The 21245-nt window shown below is 34.0% G+C and overlaps 1 protein-coding gene and 1 long non-coding RNA gene across 4 annotated transcripts; both read right to left on the bottom strand.

Moving 5' to 3' along the window:
• Positions 1 to 5261: 5261 nt before the first annotated feature.
• Positions 5262 to 9705, bottom strand: LOC104724512 (homeobox protein BEL1 homolog). The gene is made up of 4 exons (XM_087471124.1): positions 8097 to 9705; positions 7059 to 7450; positions 6087 to 6147; positions 5262 to 6009 (listed from the first exon to the last, which is right to left on the bottom strand). Exons 1-4 carry the CDS (start codon positions 8934 to 8936, stop codon positions 5461 to 5463), a joined length of 1842 nt encoding a protein of 613 aa, XP_087327250.1. The 5' UTR covers positions 8937 to 9705; the 3' UTR covers positions 5262 to 5460.
• A 4604-nt stretch (positions 9706 to 14309) lies between these two features.
• On the bottom strand, positions 14310 to 16374 carry LOC104724510 (uncharacterized). Of its 3 annotated transcripts, none has more exons than XR_757698.3 (5): positions 16111 to 16374; positions 15250 to 15951; positions 14988 to 15146; positions 14708 to 14883; positions 14310 to 14600 (listed from the first exon to the last, which is right to left on the bottom strand). It is a non-coding gene; the product is annotated as an uncharacterized LOC104724510 (long non-coding RNA). The 3 variants fall into 3 exon arrangements; XR_757699.3 differs by having other exon boundaries at positions 15250 to 15977; positions 16111 to 16341; XR_015570964.1 differs by having other exon boundaries at positions 15250 to 15913; positions 16111 to 16261.
• Positions 16375 to 21245: the final 4871 nt, after the last annotated feature.

Raw genomic sequence — 21245 nt, 5'->3', positions numbered from 1 at the left:
TCATCTCAGGTTAATGGGTTAGATGATCACAAGTTAGAAGGGACATTTCTGTATGGAAGGGAAGGGAGATAACTTGGTGAAAAAGATCGACGTACCGACATGGAAAATATACAAATTGGTGTCACAGAAATTAGAGGGAGATGCTCTGAGTTGGTTCAAGAATTGGGAATTCGGCTCCAATTAGAGGGAGATGTTGTGTCAACATTGTATATGTTCGATTTGGGAATTCGGCTCCAATTACTCTGCAGCCAGTGTCAAGTCTGAAACAAGAGCCGCTCTTAGCCACAAAAAACGATGGTAGAGACTGATTTGCGTCAAGAACAGGAAGAATTATCGTTTGAGACAATAATGTTGATGAAGGAACAATTATCGTTTGAAAAGGAAACATATGAGGATTATGTTACAAGCAAACACTTAGGGGATGTTAGCACTTTGGAACATAATGAAATAACTAGAACCGTGAATACTACTACAAGAACACCAGGAAAACAGTAAACTGAGCTTTATTAAGACTTTCTCAAACAACTATATTACAAGCTTGTTTGATCAGTTTTATGCAACACTACAACAGCTGGTTTGCCACTGAACCAATCCTAATCTACCCAATCTTACCTGCACAGCAACAGCTATGCTCACTCTTAATTCACTCACCAATGAAACTCTCAAGCAATATTGATCTTCTACTTAGATCTAAACACACACACTTTTTCTCTCTCTAAAAGTGGGTAACCGCACAAAGATGTGAAATGCTTCTCTTTTATAGACAGCAACAATATTCACCATACTCTTCTTTATCCAGCAAGTCATCCTATGCACCATGTCCTTCAAGAACCTCTCTTTGTCCAATGAGTCATAGGAGAACCCTCATCATTATGTTGACTTCAACACTCCACATGCTTGTAGCTTCTAACGGACACCTTTTAGGCTGACACCTTTTTCGCCCATGCTCAGCATCTCCACGCTCGATGCACCGCACTGTCTTCAAGGTGTTGTGCTGGCAAAGAAACCTTGACACTTTCCCGCTTCGTCTGAAGTCCTTCAGGTACATTCTGCGATAGTTTGTAACTCGTACAGATCCTCTGTTTCTTCACATAAATGGTGATAAGCTGTGGTTTTATAAGCAGCCAGTGTTCGATGGAGTGTTTCGTTGGAGGCAACGACGACTAACACGCAAGAAGAAGAAGAAGAAGAAGAAGAAAAAATCTTCTGAGTTTTGGCGGCTCAAATACAAAAACAGATCCAAGGTAAGATTGATGTGCAAAATGAGGATGATGCAGGAATCAGGTGGCATGACACAACTTATTTGTGGTGTAGTAAAGCACCAATGCTGGTGCAAATGGCGATATAAGCACCTACACACAAGGATGTTAGGAGAAAATAGATCACAAGTACAATCACCAAACCATGGCTCCTTGCTTATCTCACATTCTGGTTTTGTGGTCACATTTCTGCATACTTTATTAGTAAACTCAAAACTACAAAAATTATTGAAGGCACAATTTTAAGTGAGAGTTTCGCTTCATAAACATTTGCTGGTGAATCTGTTAGTTGTGAGTGTTGAAGAGACCAACGCCAGTCACCAAAGCTCAACCCTTTGGATTATATAGCATTTTATTCACTTGTTGATTCCACTTGATGTTTGTGACGTTATCTAGCTACGTAATGCCAGGGACAATATTAGTTATTAGGATATTATTTTCCAATAAATAAATGAATGTTGAGAATTTAAAACAAAGCTATATATTATATAAGTCTTGTTCGACATCTCGCAAAGAGGAATTTTAGTTAAGATTTATTTTGGTTTTAAGGAGCTGCAAAAATGCGACGCATGAGCCAAAAATCATTAATCTTGGAAATTTGGCTTTTAATTTGAATTATGGATCGCCACGTACACGTAAACAATCTATACTAAATAACTTAACATTTCCCCCCCCCCCCCCCCCCAAAAAAAAAGTTTTAATTGGACAAACAATATTGCATATAAGCTTTGGTTAACATCAACTTAAATATAATCTCAAGTTTAAAAGACCGTATATCGTTTAATAAGACACTAGGATAAATAAATCTATTTGTATTGTATCTCTATGTGTCATACTGTTAATTCAAGCACTTTTGAACTTTCTTGAAATTCATGTGTACATATAACCAAATATTTATACGAAGTTTACATTTGAACGTTATCATCAAATGGTCCGATTAGTCATCAGTTTGTTCTTTCTTTATTATGTTTGTCGTCGACATTATTTTACTAGGTTTTGTTATTAATAACACAACGACCATATATTTACTCTCTGCATATGATTGTCTAATGCTCTAATGATTTGGGTTTAACGTAGTTATTGTATTATTTTCAAATCCGTACAATGTATGTTAACCAAAACAAATATTTCATTCCATGCATCCAATATATGTTTGTGGGATATGTGTATAAACATACACATAAATTATATTTGTATTATGTATATACGTACGAGTTTATGATTTATGAAGAATGAAAACTCTTCCAATTTTATTGAACTTATATACCTAAATCTTACGCTGCCTTTATGAAAAAAGTAATGTACGTCTTACAACCCAATCGTATTTTTAATATGTGTAACTTGTGCACTTCATAGGAGTTCTATAAAACTATAAATACTTAAGAACTAAATTTTTTATTTTTTATTTTATCATCAAAAAAAAGAAGTTTCTTAATTTAGTTTAATATGTAATTCATTTTATTTGTTTTAAAGATGCTAGAATTATAAAATTAATTTAATAAACAAATAAATATATTTTTTAGTTTTTAATTGAAGTTGTGATTCCATGTGATTTCACTAAATAATACATGTTAACAAAACTTACTATACATGAAAAACATACAAAAGAGAGAAATATTTACATCATAATGATAAAAAAATATGAAGTATTGTACGAAATATATACACCAAATAACAGCTACATAGCATCATATCTTACACGAGTGGTATTGCAAATCAGACTAAGGTCCTAAGAAAACATTGCCTAAAAGAATACATGAGTGATACAGCAGATCAGATTAAGATGCTAAGAAAATATTTTCCATAAGAGTATACAATTCTCGATCCATAATTGTAACAGTAATCATAACTAATATTGGAGACTGATGTGAAAAAAATGAACAAGCAACTGGACAAAACAACAAGTATGACTCACTAAAAAGTAAGATTATACAATCTTAAATCCATAACAATAAAATGAGATTAAGATTCTAAAAATGTATTTTCTATAAGAGTATACAATCCTAGATCCATAAGAGTATAAATTAATTCCTAGATTCATAAGAGTATACACTACTAGATCTTTTCTATAATCAAATAGTGTTCAATTTTTTTTGGTATTTGAATTAATTAAAATATGACACATGGACCAAAATCTAGTTAACAATCTATATGAAAATTACTCTGAAATGCAGTTTAAATTGAACAATAAGAGTATAAAATCCTAGATCTTTTCTATAATCAAATAATGTTGAAATCTTTTTGGCTATTTTAAATTATTAAAAATGTGACACAACAGTATACAATCCTATATCCGTCATAGTATACAATCCTAAATCTTTTCTATAATCAAATAATGTTGAAATTTTTTTGGCTGTTTGAATTATTAAAAATGCGACACATGGACCATAATCTAATAAACAATCTAGATCAAAATATTTTTTGATATGCATTTTAAATTGGACAATTAATGTTCTTAAACAAAATTGCATTTAGAAAAGAGATGTACATGCATGTCTCTTGTATATATTTTATTTTGCTAAGATTGTAGCTAGTTTTTTTTGGTTGACTTCAACACTAATTTCCGTTACAGATACTAATACTATAAGGATAAACAAATTTATTTGTATCTTTATGTGTTGTCGCATTATTAGTTCAATCACTCTTAAAACTTCTTGAATTCATGTATCTGTAACAGGAAATTAGTGTTGATTTTAACAAAAAAAAACTATCAACAATCTTAGTAAAAGAAAATGTATACAAGAGAAAGACATGTGCATCTCTTTTCTAAATGTAATATTGTACACACATAATCAAATAGTTTAGGAAGATTGACACTTACACCTACTTGGCTATTTTTATATAAACATCTCTAACTTTGACCTACTTTGTGTTAATGGTGTACTTTTCATCACTTCTTTCTATTGTTCACAAATTTATGACTAATTTGCCCTCAAAAAGTCAGCAAAATGTCAATTAATAAATGTATGATTTTTTTTGTTTGTCTCTCTCTTCTCTTTTTGTGTTTTGGTTTTCAATTTAGATAGTTAATATCAAAAAATTATCAATTTATTTTTATATAATAGGTTATTATTATATTTTCTACATTTTGATATATATTTTGCTATATTTTAAATAAATTATTATATTTAAACTATACATTTTTAGTTGAACATTTGTTCGTTAATATGTGGTTGCTCAACTGCAGTATCACTAATAGATACTTACTTGTGTTTAGTCATACAAAAACGTATCAAATCCCAGTTGATCAAACAATTTGTGGTTTGGTAAGTTTATAACTCTCAAACAAACAATCGTATCTATTATATCTAAGCATATCCACAAAACTGTAAACAAATGAATATATATGGTTATAGTATCTAGGTGAAAATAAAAAACATTGGAAGATGCAAATGAAGCTAAGGAAAAAAAATATTAAAAATGCAAACAAAACTAAAGTAGAAGTAAATAAACTTCTTTTACAATTTACTAAAAAATGTTCACACCATATCCATCGAATCAAGTCCATATGTTCATAGTAATTGGGCTTGATTCGATGGTTTATTGATTAACAATTTGCTTAAAATTTACTCATCAAAATTTTTTAAAACTTATCCAAATGGATAACTACTTATGGATATAATATTTTGTTAATTTATTATGCATTTAACTTAATATTTAATGTATTTGGACAAACCGTCTATTTTATATTAAAAATTTAATTAAATAAAATTATGAATTTCTAAATTATTTATTTAATTTAGTTTGGATTTGAAATTGTTGATTTGACTATAAACACCAATTCAATTGATTTTGTAATTTTTAAACAATTTAGTAAATGTTGATTTGACTATGAAGACCATTCCCAAATAGTTTGAGATGGTCCTAGAATATGAAATGGATTTGAAAAGACACTTGTTAATATTTTCTATAACAAAAAAAAATGTATAAAAATTGAGAAAACACCCTCTCGATAATACATATTTTTTAGAAAACAAATAAAAATATCCTATAAGAGTGATATTGACGAACCAACTAACTCATATATTAATACATCCGTGTCCACCAATCCATAATCCAATCAGACAACGGTAATATATATAAAAATATCTAATTTGGTTTCTTTATCTAAACTAAACCGTTACATAACCGAATCGGTTTTCGAAAAATATGTTTCGAGAGAGACTTTCTTTGGTCCTAAATCTTTTTTTTTTATTTTAATTCAGACAATATCATGAAGTAACTGAGCTCCCATCAAATTCCTATAAGGCAAATTCTGAACTTGATCGTCATCTAACATCGAGGCTGAGTATTGAACCGGTCCTTCTTGATCAATGTGGTCTCTGCTACCGTAGTAAAGCTGGCCACCTTGAGCCGTCACAGGAGACAGCGCTAGACTCACGCCACCGTTACCGTCGTTACGTTGCTGCAACCCTAGCGTCAACGATACGTCACCACGTGGTCCTCCTTCACCAGCGTATGTCACGGCCTGGTTACCGTACAAGGAAAAGTCAAAGTTTGACCCATACGACGTCGTTGCGTGCTGGTTTGAGTTGAGTGCTTTCAGACCGGTTTTGGATGTAGGGTTTGTCACTATCGAAGATAAAGATTCCGGTTCGACACCAATTATCTGGTTCGGGTCCGGTTTAGTGTCGATCATCATCGGATTTGTAGTAATGTCCATTTGTTCGCCTCTTGTTTCTTCACAGTACATCTCTTCAATCATTGGTTTCCATAACCTAACTCTTGCATTAATGAACCAATTTGATACCTAACAATTTTGGTTTATTATAACTTTAGTAAATAACTTTGGAATGTATCAAAGAATTAGTGAAGTTATTTGTTTACCTGACTTCTTGATAAACCAGTTTGTCGGGCCAATATGTGCTTATCAACATCGCTCGGATATCTGAAAATAAAAAACAAGAATTTTTTTTACTTTATGGAAGTTAAATAGCATTTCTTGTAAAATAAATTATATATGTAACTAAAGAAAAAAAAGAATATAAATGATTGAAGAATGATGCAAAGAAATGGAAGCAAAGGTAAAGGGTTTGGTGAAAACTAACAAGATGTTTCATTGTTTGAGCAGTGTTTGGGAATTGATGGAGACAAGTCTTACATATGATGATAATATATAATTTTCGAAAACAAAAAAATTATAAATGGAAAAATAAAAAAAGAGAGGAAAAAAGCAAAAGAAAAACATGGAGGAAAATAAAAAGCACGGAGTTATTCATAGTTTCTCTCTTTTGTTAGTGTTAGGTAAAGAACATTGATTCTCTCTCTCAATACACTTTGTACCTTTCTCTATTTCTGTCTTTCATCCACCAGTTAAATTTTGATTTAATTAATTTATTTCTAAATGTTTTGGTATACATGTATATGTATGTTAGTACACTCACTTTCACACCAATGATGCAAGTGCAAGAAAAAGGTAAACAAAAAAAACTTTATGCAATTAACAGATTAAGGAAGATTGTATGTATCCTATGCTTGTCAAGTCAATCTCAATCCCCTCTATATAAAATGTACAGAACTTTAACTTGTTCGAAAATATTCATGTAAAAAAACTATAACTATATATGCTATTTTAAATGCTTTATTTATAAAACAAAATAAAATTTATATAAGTATACTTTTGTGGTTCTACACTCAATGTGTGTCACTAAAAAGACACATAATTAGTAAATTATAGGAATGATCATTATAAAACGTGGCTCCTATCTTCATATAAATTTGCATTTTTTCGTCGAATTTTAGTTATAAATGATGCGTAAAATATATTATAAGAGGTTAATTGTGTATTAAGTAACTTACGGGTGAAGAAAGTGTTCAAAGAGCCAAGCTCTCAACGTTGTGACGGCGCGTTCAGGCAAACCGCGTTGTGGACGCCAAGGATGAGCGTCGACGAGAGTCATTTGGCGATAAGACTTCTGTTGCCGCAAAGCTTGATCGAGCAACCTCAGCCGTGGTGTTTCGCCGCGTGCAGCGATCGAGACCGCACGGTTATCCTCTTCTCTTTCTCCCAAGGCTTGGCTCGTCGCTTGAACTTGTCCTACCAGACCGTCTTTTAAACACCGGAAGTGTCTTGACATTGCCCTCGAGGCTAACGCCGTGTATACCTCCGCCGCTCCAACACCAACCGCAGCTTCAAACGATGCAGCCGCAACTCTCATTTGCTCTCGGTAATGTCCATATCTTCTTTTAAGCTGTGGCCAAATTAAATAAAAAAAACGTTACCCCACACCACTCACGAAGATTTTAATCACATCGTATAAATATAAATTTTACATAATGAGTAATTCATGAAAAAGAAACAACTCGTTATGGCTTATGATGATGAAACCGGTTGCTATTAATATGGAGGACCACTAGAGTCTCCAAATTAGATCAAAGCGAAGATAATATATTGTTATTTTGGTTCTATATAAAAAAGAAATAATTAATGAGTAAAGGAATTAAAAGAGTTGATCTTTTCGTGAATGATACGATGGAACATGTTTTCGAAGAGAATACATGAAAGAATGAAGACAAAAAGGAATCTTTTTATCTTATATCTTAAAGAAATTTGTATCTTTAAGAAATAAACATATGGACCTTAATTAAAAATCGAAAAGATACTAGATTTGTGGGTATTTTACATATTTAGGAATAAGTTGGGATCAAATGAAGAAGAAAAAAAAAGTTTTAAGATTTTTTAACAAACCCATGAAATGCTTTGATATAAGATTTGTGGGTATTTTACATATTTGAGGAATAAGTTGACACCAAATAAAAAAGAGGATTAGATTTTTTTCAAGAAACGACCATGAAATGTTTTGATAATAGAATACGAATTTCTTGTAAATAAGTTACCTCTTCAAGCAAGGAGAGTAACTTGGCTTTTCTCTTCTGAAGTTCCATGAACTCAAGAGAGTGAAGTGGTGGAACATGTTTCTTTGAAGAAGTAGTTGCAGATTGGTCATGTTGATCATTATTGTTGTGACTTGTGTCCCACTCTTCTTGTTGTTTACCCTTTTGCTTCTTCTTATGCTTCATCATCATCACTTCTTCATCACTTTCCTTAACTCCAAGACTGCAAAACTCACTCAGTAGCTCTTGAGCTGGACTCAAATACTTGGAACTCCCAATCTGAAACTGATGATGATGATTTTGATGCTGATGGTTGTTGTTTTGGTGGTGACTATTCATCATCATCATCATCATCTGGCTGTGTTGGAGATTCTGATGATGCGTTGATTTACCAGAATACCCTTGTTGTTGTTGTTGCGTTCTGAGTTCGAAGGGTTGGAGACTGATGCTTGTAGGATTTGAAGAGGAGAGAGAAAGGGAGAGACCTTGGCTTGGTCTTTGTGGTGGTCTCTCATCATTTACTTCACTTGGGAAATCATTATTAACATTGCATAGTCGCATAGTAGATGAAGAATCTTCTAGAAGGTGATTCTGATCAGTACCACCACTTGTCTGATCATGATGGTGATGATCCGGACCACTAGTCATCCTAATCTGTTGTTGCTTGGAGAAGTCTATCATCATCCCCATGTTGGAGTTTGAGCCAAAGATCTGATGACTATAATGATGATGATCGGTTGGGTTTTGGTTTGTGTCATCAAACCCTTGGATCTGATTAATCATTTGATGTTGTTGCTCTTGGTGATGATGATGGTTATGACCATAGAACTGATCTCTTGCCATGTCTCAAGAATAGACCCAAAAAAAAAAGAGAAGAAAAATTAAAAAAAAAAAATTCTTTTTGGGACACAAACAAGAGTTTCATTAAGATCTACAAGAACCCATATCCAGGAAAGTTAAAAAGAACCAATAAACAAAACAGAAAGGCAAAGCTTTTCATACCCAAAGCCGCCAAATCATGAGAAAAAAAAGAGAAAGAAACAAAAACTTTGTTTCAGAACCAAGACAAGATAATAGAGATAGCTCTCCTAAAACCCTACAAGAAAGTTTCGCATAATAAAGAAGAAGTGAATTATATATTTTCTTCTTATTCTTTATTCTTTAGGTGAAGATGGAGAGAGAAAGAGAGATTATGAAGACGAAGAAGAAGAAGAAGAAGAATAAAAGAACTAAACAGAAGAGATATAACAGAGAGAGAGAGAGAGAAGAAAAGAGATATAACAGAGAGAGATAGAGAGAGAGAAGAAAAGAGATTGTGTGGCTTCACCTCTCTCTTTGTTTTGTACTTTGACAAAATTTAATTTTTCTTTTAGTATGGGTCTGTAAATTGTACTACAGGCAAAAAAAAAGTTATAAATTGGTAAAAATAAAAAATAAAACCTCGGAAGAGAAAATATCAGATGGGTATCTCTTCAGAGATCAGAAGATAGGTGATCATGACCCTCCCCCATAGACTCAATAGCTAGCCATCAATGTTTTAATCTCTCTCTCTATATATATCTATATATCACAAGTGGGTCAAAATGCTTTTTCTTTTCCAAAAAAAAAAAAAACTTAATAATATTATTTTCTGATTTTTTCCGCATATAAATGCTTTTCAATTTTTTTTTTTGGTGTCACAAAAAGCTTGTCAATTATTATACATTTAGTTTAAGTTTGGTTAATTGTTTTGTAATTGTGTATAAATATATAATTGAAACATAAGTCTTATTAATGGTTTTTATTTTCTTCTTCTTTGACGTTCGTAATATTAAGTCTGACCAGGAAAATACTATACAGGTGGTGTCTCCCTCTATTTATTATTTTCTTCCTTCAATTATTATGAACCTACTAATTTGAAAATTTATATTACAAGACTATTCAAATAAGGATATACGTGACATGTATACGTACATATTGGGTCCTGTGGTTCGGAAAAGAATGATTAGAAAAAATATACGTGTAATATGGGTATGCATGTATCACTATATCAGTATATTGATGTATACAATATATTATGATATTATCAATTTTGTTGTTAGTTACCCTTTGCTTTTATGTAAGCAAGTAAGCAACAATGAGATATTCCCTGAAATATTTTTGTAAACTAGTTTTTAAACAATTTTATGAGGCATAAACATTGAACGATGGTTTTTCAAATGAAAATAATATTAATTCTACAAATGATTTAGCCAGTCACGTGAATGTACAAATATAACTACTATTTTGTACAAACGGTATCCCTTTCTATATGTATATTTAGAATATATAATACACGTACGTATAGACGTATGCCTCCGCTATTTTGCTACAGATTGTTTTTATGAAAAGTTAATTATATAAAAATGAATAGCACCATGATTCATTTCGCCAGAAGAATTTCCCCATTAGATAAACTCTCAGCAAACAAAAAAAAGTTCGCTTGAGAAGTATAATTAAATTATACTAATTTAAATATTAAGATAACAAATTAGTTCATCTGTTTACCAAGAAAAAATATATATTTCATCTTTCTTATCGCTAGAGAAATAACCTTAGGAAATAACATACCAATACATATTATATATATAGATATATGTTTCTGTACAGATGGAGAGGTAAATAAATGAAAGGAGCGAATCCCAAGAAATCAAACCAGAAGTAGGAGTTGAGTTCAGGCTTTTCTCAGATATGTCTCAGTGTCACTTCTCTACTGTTTAACAATAACTATTAAACCAATCCATGTCAAAACTTTAAATAAATAAACAATGGTAATAAAAGTTATACATAACTTATAGCAGAATAACGCCATTATAGTCCTTTATGTAAATTAGTGAGGAAACCAAAACCATTTGATTTGCACAGTACGTGGAAGAGTAATATACTAATATTACTGTATTAGATTGACGATAGCATATTAAACAAACGGTTGTGTTTTCATTTAATAGTATGTTGTTAGTCGGTCACTAACTCTATTTAACTAATCCAGAGAGTACAAAACAAAAAATATATCCGTTTGATTTCCAACTATATACGCAGAAGAAAGAACAATATTCAAAGTTTTATTAAACATCGTTGACAAAGAGATACAAAAAAAAAATCAATTTATTTACATTTAAATGTCTATTAATAATTATTGTAAAAATATTATTTGATAAAATAAATTTGACACTTTTCCTTTCTTTCTAATTTAGATATAAGACATCTTGGCAATCCAAAAAAAAAGACATACAACATTCTTTACATGCAAATGCGATTATGCGAGCTCGATCGTTCAATCAAAAAATAAGTCAAACGCCACATTGGAGAAAAAGAACGTATATGTACTTATTACTTAACTGAAGTGCAATAATACTATATATTAAGAAGTTAATTAATTATTTAATTGAATAGCTTTCTAAGTAGGATAGCTTTTGATTAGTTAAACATAAAGCCAAGTTGTAAAAGAGGACATTAAAAAAGATACATGGAAGAGACAAAGACGACACTGTGTTTGTAGTTATTTAACAACACAATATTTAATAGAATCACCCAAAAAGCTTACTTCTTTTCATTGGATGGATAAACCAGTGAGTTTTCTTATAAATGACAAATTTGAGTATAACTTATAACCAACAATACCACAAAATTTTGATATTACTTGTGTAGTAGAATACTCACATTGAGTATCTTAATTATAGTATAAACATATACATCAAGTTCATGCCAAGGAAGTCGAAAAATCCAACGTGTAACTCTAATCTTTACCAACTTTTTCTAAATGAATCATTTACATTAAATTTTATAGTAAATACGTCGCATGTGTTAATTATAAACTATCAAGGCAGTACAGGATAAGAATATACTCGAAAACTTTGAGGGATTTTCACATTAATAACAAACAAACTAATATATATACATAGTTTCAGAATTTGGGATAATTATAAATGTTTTATAAGAATTGTTCCCAAACTAAGGGATTGTGCATGAGGGGTGTGATTAAGTGGTCCTCCATTTTCTCTTCTTCCTTTCTAATTTCTTTCTTCTTTAATTAAATTCATTCCACCAAAAAATTGCATTTAATTGATTTTCCTCTTTTTTTGGGACCATTTTTCTTTTTTATTTTCTCTAATTCTTACACATTTAAATGAAACTAGATATGTCCTCCTGTCCAAGTAAAAAACAAGATATATCATCTCCCACGCGCCCATTTCTAAGAATTCAACTCATTTCAAAACAAGATATATCCTCTAGGGAGCTGTTACAGTGAAACTAATTAACGTTACAATTTATATGTAATTCCCTTTTTCTAATAATTATTATTTCAATTTTCCTATATAACTGTGTTCAAATTACAGAAGATAGTATATAACTAAACACTATGAAAACTAACTTATAATATTAAAATTGGGGTTAGACAGATATGTATGACAAAACACGCGCCATGATTTATGAGAGTGGGCTTATAAAACATGTTTTAAAAAGGGGGCAAGTGGTCCAACCCGAAACGGAAGCTCTTTCCGCCGTTTCATACCAAAAATTCCACAAACAATCCTTTTTTTTGTTTTTCCTTCCTCTTTTTGATATTCCGAAAATACCCTCCACTGATGCTTGACGTCATCACTTCAGACCTTTTTATAAAAAAGATGGACAGAGCGATAAAATGATTCACATCTATAAGATTTGAAAGCGAATAAAATGTCTTAGTATTTGTGTGAAAGAGTAGAAACATTGTAAATCTACGATGATAAACAACTTTTAGTAGTAGGGCAGAGTTTCATTGCTATGCATAATGCATTAAAACGTAATTATCAACAAATACTTTCTAACATATAAAAGGAGCATCACCTATGTTAAGTTTTTAAGGAGAGGAGAGATACATAAAATAATAAAACAAATCAAATCATAACCGATAAAGAGAGAATACAAGAAGAAAAAACCAATGTGATCATAACTGTGGGAAAAAGGGAAAAATCTGAGAGATCTGATAAATGTCTGAGACAGTACAGAGTTTTGAGCTTTAGGGTTTAGTAAGTGTTCTTGAAACTTGAAACTAGAAACTGCTTCACACTACTCATGATCTCACACTCTCTCCCTTCTTTATACATTCTTGCAGACTTGTTCACAGTGTGGTCCAACTCTACATATCCACATATATATTTTTATTTTTATTTATTTTATCTATATATGATTGAATGGAACAGAGAGTGGTATATATGTTTGCCCCTTAACCAAAGTTGTTTCCTAATTATTGCTTCGGGGACCAGTTCTCTTCTTTTTTGGTCCCTCAATGTGAATACTTCGAAATATATATTCCCATAACTATCTATTAAATAGGGGGATTGAATGTTTTATGAAGTTAATATGTATATGGTTTGAATGCTTAACTAATTTCTGAAAGAAAAAAGCAAAAATGAAACCGAGTTCATGTTCGAAGTTAAGCTATTATTTCACCAAAAATATATATCATGAGGGTGAACTTTATCGAGGTACGCGTTGTTGTTATATTTGCAATGTTTTAATTTCAGTTTAGTGATTTATATATTTTTTTAGTTGAGGTTACCCTTGTTTTTCTTTACATCTTTTTAAAAGCATAACTTAATTTTAAGTTATTTAACTAAATCAAAGTTGTAATAAATTATTAAAATAAACATTGAATCGGTGACCAAAATTCTCAAGTATGAGATTATTTTTCCTAGATATTAATGGTTGAAAAAAAATTGATCGAATTAGTTCAAGTAGAACAACAAATTATGACCCCAGAAAAGATGTGACAAGTTATAATTGACATGCATAACAACATAACTTGCAATATGTTGTGTTTGAACATAGGGTGAATTTGGTGGATATTAATTCGGAGGAATAAACAAGGAAAACTATGTATTAATGATCTTTCATATTTAAATTAACACGTATCGACGTATCTTTGATTCTTTGTAGACAAGAAGACGTATTGTTTAAATAAACTATTTCACTATAGGTGTTTCTCAAGTGACTATGCAAAAATATATTAATATTTTGTATCTTTGCACGTATGCATGACAATATCACATTATAATATTGGCTAATTTTGAGTTGTTTTTTTGATATGGCTAATTTATTTAACTGCTAAGTTATTATTGTTTAGACCATTTCCACTAGAGCAACTCATATAAGTTACTCACAATTAAACTAATAATATAATTAATATTAAACTAAACAAAGTAAGTCACTAAAAACTTTAAATAAAACAACCTTCCACTCGAGAAATCCCATCAATGTTTCTTAAACTACAAAATCAAAAGAAAGAAAGAAAGAAGAGGAAAAAAGTTAAATGTTGTATAATGATCAAAGAAGCTATTTTTTTTGGCAGAATCTGAATCAAAAACAAGCAAAACACATATATAGACCAGACATTGATAAAGCAAGAGATGCAGGAAAATAGGATTAAGAATGAATGAGAAAGAAGGTGTGGAGCTGACGAATCTATACTCCACGACTCAGCATCATCCTTAATAATATCTCCATCATCTAGAGAAGCACAAGCAGGAAAAACAAAACAAAAAAAACTGAGTCTCATATATGGATGGGGAATTGAAGCGAATGTATTGAGTGATTGTAAGTAAAAAAAAACTCACTTTCAAAAGTTTTTGTTGGTTTGATGTGGTCTGACTTGCCTGACTAGTTCGAAAACATCAATGGAGGCTTGGCGTCCACGATTGAGCTACTTCTCTCTACCAATAGACTTCAGTAGTTCCTCGCAACACCATGATTACTAGTCATGTTAGAATTGGAACTAGCAGGAAGCTGATAACTGAAAAAGAAAGACAACCAATATTGTAAAAGTATTAAACAACAAGCTAAGAAGACGAGGATAGATAAAGATCAACTAGGCTCAAAGTGCGTAAGAGAGAGAACCATCTATATTTTGTTCAAGCAAGATGTTGCTGGACTTGAAGTCTCAGTGTATAACTCGGGGGCTAGAGTCTTCGTGTAAATACGCTAAACCACGGGCAGCACCAAGAGCTATCTTCAACCGAGCATCCCAATCTAACGGCGAAGATTCTTTATCGATCCCTTAACAAGAAACATAAAGAAAACAAGAGATTAGCTTCAAAAATAAGAAAACCAAATGGAACCAAAACCATAGGTATATATGAGGTCTGGAAAAAAAACATACTGTGGAGGTGAGATTCAACGCTGCCATTTGGTATGAGTTCATAAACCAGGGAACGGTTACGATCTTCAGAACAAATACCGATTAAATTCACAAGGTTTCTGTGATGAAGACGGCTAAGCATTTCAACTTCAGCCAAGAACTCTTGGCTACCTTGATGGTCATCTCTCTTCAATACTTTAACTGCTACTTTAGTTCCATCATCGAAAACACCTTCGTAAACCCGTCTGAATCCACCTTCACCAAGAACCCTCGATTCATCAAAGTTATTAGTAGCTTTCACTATTTCGCTTGCTGTGAACGTTTTTGTAGAGAGAGTAAACAGAGCAATGCTTGATTCAAATGAGCGCAATGGCCATATTGAGCGCAATGGCCATATTGATCGCAATTGCCACAGGCTTTTTCTTCTTGATTCTGCAGAGACAAAACCAGCAATAAACCAGAGCTTATCTCTCCCAATGAATCAACGCAGCAACAAAAACAATCACCTTGCAGATATTATCATCGCTTCCAGATAAAATCATATTTCGTTGATCAGGGGATAGAGAAGTATCAATAACAGTCAAACGCAATCCCCATCATGCAGTATGTAAACCGTTGCCACTCTCTTTGGATTGGCTTCACCATTGCCACTCTTAAAAGGAGCCTCACTCACCTCAACGGTCATCTGCTTTACTTCTTTATCAAAAACTCGACTCCAGAGTACTATAGAGCATATAAATTCAATAAATCTGAAGGCTGATCAGTGACAGATTCCAACAACTCCAAAAAGTTTCAATCTTTTTCGAACAAAATCAGCAATAACCTAACTCCAAAATCTGAACTTTTTGTAATTGAAATCCAAAAATAATAAAGAGAGCAAACCTTGGAGTTTGAGAGAAACAACACCATCTTCAACGGAGACAACGTCGACGTTACCATCATCGGAAATTTTTCCGGAGTTGAATCGGCGAATCCATCACCGTTAAGATCGAGAGAGAAAGGAGAGAGGAGGTCGTGAAAGAAAAAAAAAATTATATTTATCCAACAACCAACCAAAACCTAACACGAGAGAGAAAGGTTGCTTCCACGTTGCTTCCTGTAGAAACGATTCTCAAATAATTGGACAATATTATGGGTTTTTTATTTATTTTTTGGCTTCAAATAGAAAAGCAACGCATAGAGTACTCCCCACTGGAGATGCTCTTAGTGCTTGTACATATTTAATGAGTTTTTGTCACCGTCAAAGACTTTTTCCAACATAAAACTATTCCACGATCACGCAATTGATTATTTTGCATGGAAAACAAATCTCGTGGTAGCTCCTACTTAATAGTTTATTGAATTTAAGTACTTCTTTTATTGTTGCTTTAGTAAAAAAAAATTATCTTATTTTATCAACAATTCTACAAAGTTAAACCGAAAGTACAAAACATTATGAACAAATTCAAATATACAAGCCACATTTAATCCTCAAAAACTCATATAATTAGTCTGTTGAAAAAGTCAGTGAACCTATTGTAATGACGTCATTATCACCATCAAACAAACCGTCGTTTTCTTCTGATACAAAACATAAATCTATACGAATATTTTCAGCTTGGAAAAAAGGAAAAACTTTGGAATGGAAACATTTATATATAAAAATTCTAAAGTCTTGCAACAGATCTTTTCTTGAGTTTGTCTTTGCTTCTCCGGTTTAGAACCGAAACGGCTAAATCTTAGCTTGACTTTTTTACCTTTCTTGGTTTGCTAAATAAAAAATATGGATTTTGGTACATGTTCAATGTGGTTGTGTGGTCTTAGTCTATAAAGAAACCACTATCCGGTTTTCGGTTGAACCCAAGCTAATTCATCCGGCAGCATCCCAACTTTTTTTGTATGATGAAGCACTTGAACCGACCAATGTCGACGAACCATGACATTACTCACCAATATATGGCCGAAAATAGCTTTTGTAGTGTAAGCCCAATAGAGTTGGCAAAGGCCCATTTATTTCATTTTAGGATGACATAATGACAATATTTTCCATTTTTCCTGAAGGATTTGTTCCGGTTAGGAAAAATTACAACCGAGAAAACGAAATCGAACAAAAAAAAAATACAAAAATAGAATAAAATGAGTGGAAAATCACAATTGGAATCTTCCCGATATCCACCAGTTCCAAACCACAATTTGAATCTTCCCGAAATCCCAAATTTTCAATTATTAATATTTAACTTTTCATTGATTATTATTATTATTTTCTTTTTCCCCACTTCTTTTGTGGCAATTATTTCTGTAAACTTATACTGGTGATATGAAAAGAGAAATAAAAGGTGTATATATTCATTCAAAAATTTATCACCTATATAATAAAACAGAAGTACAAACTTTTTTGTGTGTACTATATAATATATAATATGGTTTATAAAATTAATTATTTAATTATTTGATAGGTTATATGGGTTGTAACCATCACTTAAATCTCAATTTCAGATCCTCTTAACAAAGATATTCCAAAAAAAAAAAATCTCCACAAAATATTTAATTAACCATTTATATGCAACAAGATCTCAAAAATTCATCACTCTTCCGCGGATTAAAAATGATTTTCGATTATACTAGCAACTATATATCAAAATAACAGAAATAATGTTTATTATGATTGATTTGATAAATTTCAAAAAATTTAGGCTAATCCGCAGAACAATCATAAGAAATCTCAAAAAAAATTCAAGTCCTCATATTTAGTATATGCTTTTATTGCATAATGTTTTATTTACAACAACTTTTAAAAACAATCATATAAATTATATTTTATATAAAAATTACAATATAAATAAAAAGAATATCAACCAGTGCTCTAGCACGGATTCTAATTGTTGGTACCACGATCGGTTACCTCGGGTCGTGGGCTTCGGCCCACAATCAACAAGCGGAGAAGTGAAGTAGAGTGTAACGGCAAACAAGTCGCTTCGGAGGTCGGGGGATCGGTCAAAGATTTTATTTATTGTATTCAATGGAGTGCGAGATTCACGTGATAGATTGATATGATATTAATTGTAATTAGGCAGTATAAGTACGAAGAGTGAGAGATTGTAATGGGGATCGGAAAAATTCTAATTGAGCAATAATACTTGACATTCACCTCGCAAAATAGTTTTTTACATTCTATATTGAGTTCGGAACTAGAATGGTGGTAAGCACCTCCGCTCAGTAAAAACTCCGTAAAGAGAAGTTCATATTCAGCTCTGACATTTGGCGCTAGAAGGAGGGAGATATCACCTATACTCTCAATAGTTCCGACCTTTTCTCAGATCTGCACCATACAACGCTACTATGGCTCACGAGTCGTCCAATCAGGTAACTTTGGAAATGATTCAAAAATTATTGCAGGATTTAGCGGAGAAGACATATCGCCAACAAGTAGCCACCACCACCTTGTCCGATCACTTTGACAGTCTGGAAGGGCAAGTATCTGCTCGGTTGGATACAATCGCCAATTCGGTCACCGATCTATCGGCTTCTCACCGCGCATATGCTGATCGCGTCGATCTCCTTTCCTCCGAGCAAAACCCACGGCGGCGCGCTCTAGATTTCACTGGCACCAACCAGCCACTCACTCCGCAGCAGGTCACGATAGCGACGACCCCTGGAGATACCCTCCTGCCTCAGACTGCTCCTCAAGTGACACTGACGCCTGCCGGAGACAATCGTACTCCGATGCAAGTTGAAGTTACCGGTTCCTCAGAAGTCCCAGTTCGGATCCCTCCCCCGTCTAAGCGAACCCGATTCTCCCTCCAGATAGCTCGAGTCTGTGTTAACGACACGAGAAAGATTACATTCTCAAGCTAAGAGGGAAAGGGATATCCCACGACACACCTCAAAAGTTTCCTTCTCACGGCTAGCCGCGTGGACCTCCAGCCTCACGAAGCTGACGCAGGGTATTGTAAATTGTTCGCAGAAACATTCTACGGACCCGCTCTGCTTTGGTTCGCATCCTTAGCAGCCGGATCCATTACTAATTTCACGGAACTGTCGACCTCTTTTGTCAAGCAATATTCGAGCTTGATCGAAACGGCAATAACGGATGCTCAACTTTGGAACCTAAGCCAAGCCGCTGGAGAGTCACTCTGCTCTTATATAACCAAGTTCAAGGAAATTCAAGTCCAGATCCCAGGGCTCTCGGATTCAACCACCTTGGCCGCTCTTAAGAATGGCCTCTTTTTGGCGAGGAGTTGACCGTTAACCAGTTCGCTACCATCCAGGACGCCTTACACCGCGCTTCGAACTGGATAGTCGCAGAAGAAGAGAAGGCAGCCGCCGCCCAGAAGCATAAAGCCGCAGTAAAACCGAAGTCCGGACTCGGAACGCCTCCCTTAACACCGAAGTCCGGACTCGGAACTTTTGCAGTGGATAAATCTCCTTAAAAGGGTTCTCCTAGAGGATCACCGTCTAAACCACCATTTTCACCACGTTCCAAGAGCGGGGTCCTACCAATTAACAAGTGGGTTCGAGATGAAAACACATAATGTGAACTCCATAAAAGCAACAGACATTCAAATCGAGACTACAAAAAAAATTGATGCATCTTCTGGCTGAGAAGTTTATATTAGGCGAGATGCCAAGCGTGTCTATCGATGAGCTCGAGCAAAAAACGATGTCCGAAGAAGATGAGGACGCCACACCACCAAAAAAGCCGAAGCAGACGGATATTGACACATGTCCCAAGAAAAGGATAGATGTCATAATGGGTGATCACGTTTATTTCGTAACTCGATAACGGCAATCAAGGACCATCAGCGGAAACTAATCAGCTCAGGGCCTAAGCGAATAAAGCTTACTGCTACCGACCTCCCCCAAATCACCTTCTCGGAGAAGGAAACAGAAGATTTGGATTCTCCGCACGATGACGCTTTGGTCATTTGGCTAGACATCGCGAATCACGAGGTCTCCCGGATTTTAATAGACATTGGAAGCTCGGTGGACTTGATTGTCTTGGTAACCCTCACTAGGATGGGTATCGGAAGAGAGCACATCGCAGGTCCTCCCTCACCACTAGTTTCATTTACAGGCGAAACGTCGATGTCCTTAGGGACAATCACTTTACCCGTATCCACTCAAGGCGTAGTTAAAATGGTGGAGTTCACGGTCTTTGACCGACCTGTAGCCTACAATGCAATAATGGGAACACCTTGGTTGTTCCAAATGAAGGCAGTACGATCAACTTACCATCAGTGTGTCAAGTTCCCAACCCCACAAGGAGTTCGGGAAGCCAGAGAGTGGCGAGAAGCTGCTACCTTGCAAGTCACAAGCTGTTGGTCTAATAGCAACCACAGCTCGAGTTCGCCAAGAATCCAGTCCGAAAGCAACTTACAGGCGACCTCACTGAAGCCATATTCATTAATGCAAAATTTCCGGATCAAGAAATCAAGATAGGAGCAGGATTGGGGAGCGAGCTGCGGGCCAATCTAATTTTCGTCCTCCAAGAGCATATAACTATCTTTGCATGGTCAGTCGAAGAGATGATCGGAATCAGTCCTGACATCATCTCGCACGATTTAAATGTGGATCCAACTTTCCGTCCAGTAAAGCAGAAGTGAAGCAAGCAAGGTCCCGAGCGAGCTGAAATCGTCAACTTGGAAGTAGACCGACTGCTTAAGACTGGACAGATACGCGAGTCTGCGTTGACTTCACCGACTTAAATAAAGCATGCCCAAAGGACAGTTTTCCTCTCCTGCACATCGAAGGGTTGGTCGAGTCGACCTCAGGCCACGAGCTAATTTCCTTCATGGACGCCTTCTCCGGTTACAATCAAATCCTCATGCACCCAGATGATCAGGAGAAGATAACGTTCATCACGGACCGCAAAACTTATTGTTACAAAGTAATGTCATTCGGACTGAAGAACGTTGGAACAACTTACCAACGTATGGGGAATAGGATGTTCGAAAAGCAGCTTGGGAAAACCATGGAGGTTTATATCGACGACATGATAGTAAAGTCAGTGGAAGCTAACTCGCACCTCGCTGACTTAA

This window comes from Camelina sativa, chromosome 11 (genome assembly GCF_030686135.1).
Source record: "Camelina sativa cultivar CO46 ecotype springtype chromosome 11, ASM3068613v1".
Lineage (NCBI taxonomy): Eukaryota > Viridiplantae > Streptophyta > Magnoliopsida > Brassicales > Brassicaceae > Camelina > Camelina sativa.
The sequence above is the reverse complement of the archived record's forward strand: the minus strand, read 5'-3'. Positions and strand labels throughout refer to the sequence as shown.

Coding starts and splice junctions, on each gene's coding strand:
- LOC104724512 (XM_087471124.1), bottom strand. CDS start 8,936: ATGGCAAGAGATCAGTTCTATGGTCATAACCATCATCATCACCAAGAG. Junction 7,451..8,096: donor TACTCTCCTTGCTTGAAGAG/GTAACTTATTTA, acceptor ATTTGGCCACAG/CTTAAAAGAAGATATGGACA. Junction 6,010..6,086: donor CTGGTTTATCAAGAAGTCAG/GTAAACAAATAA, acceptor CAAAATTGTTAG/GTATCAAATTGGTTCATTAA.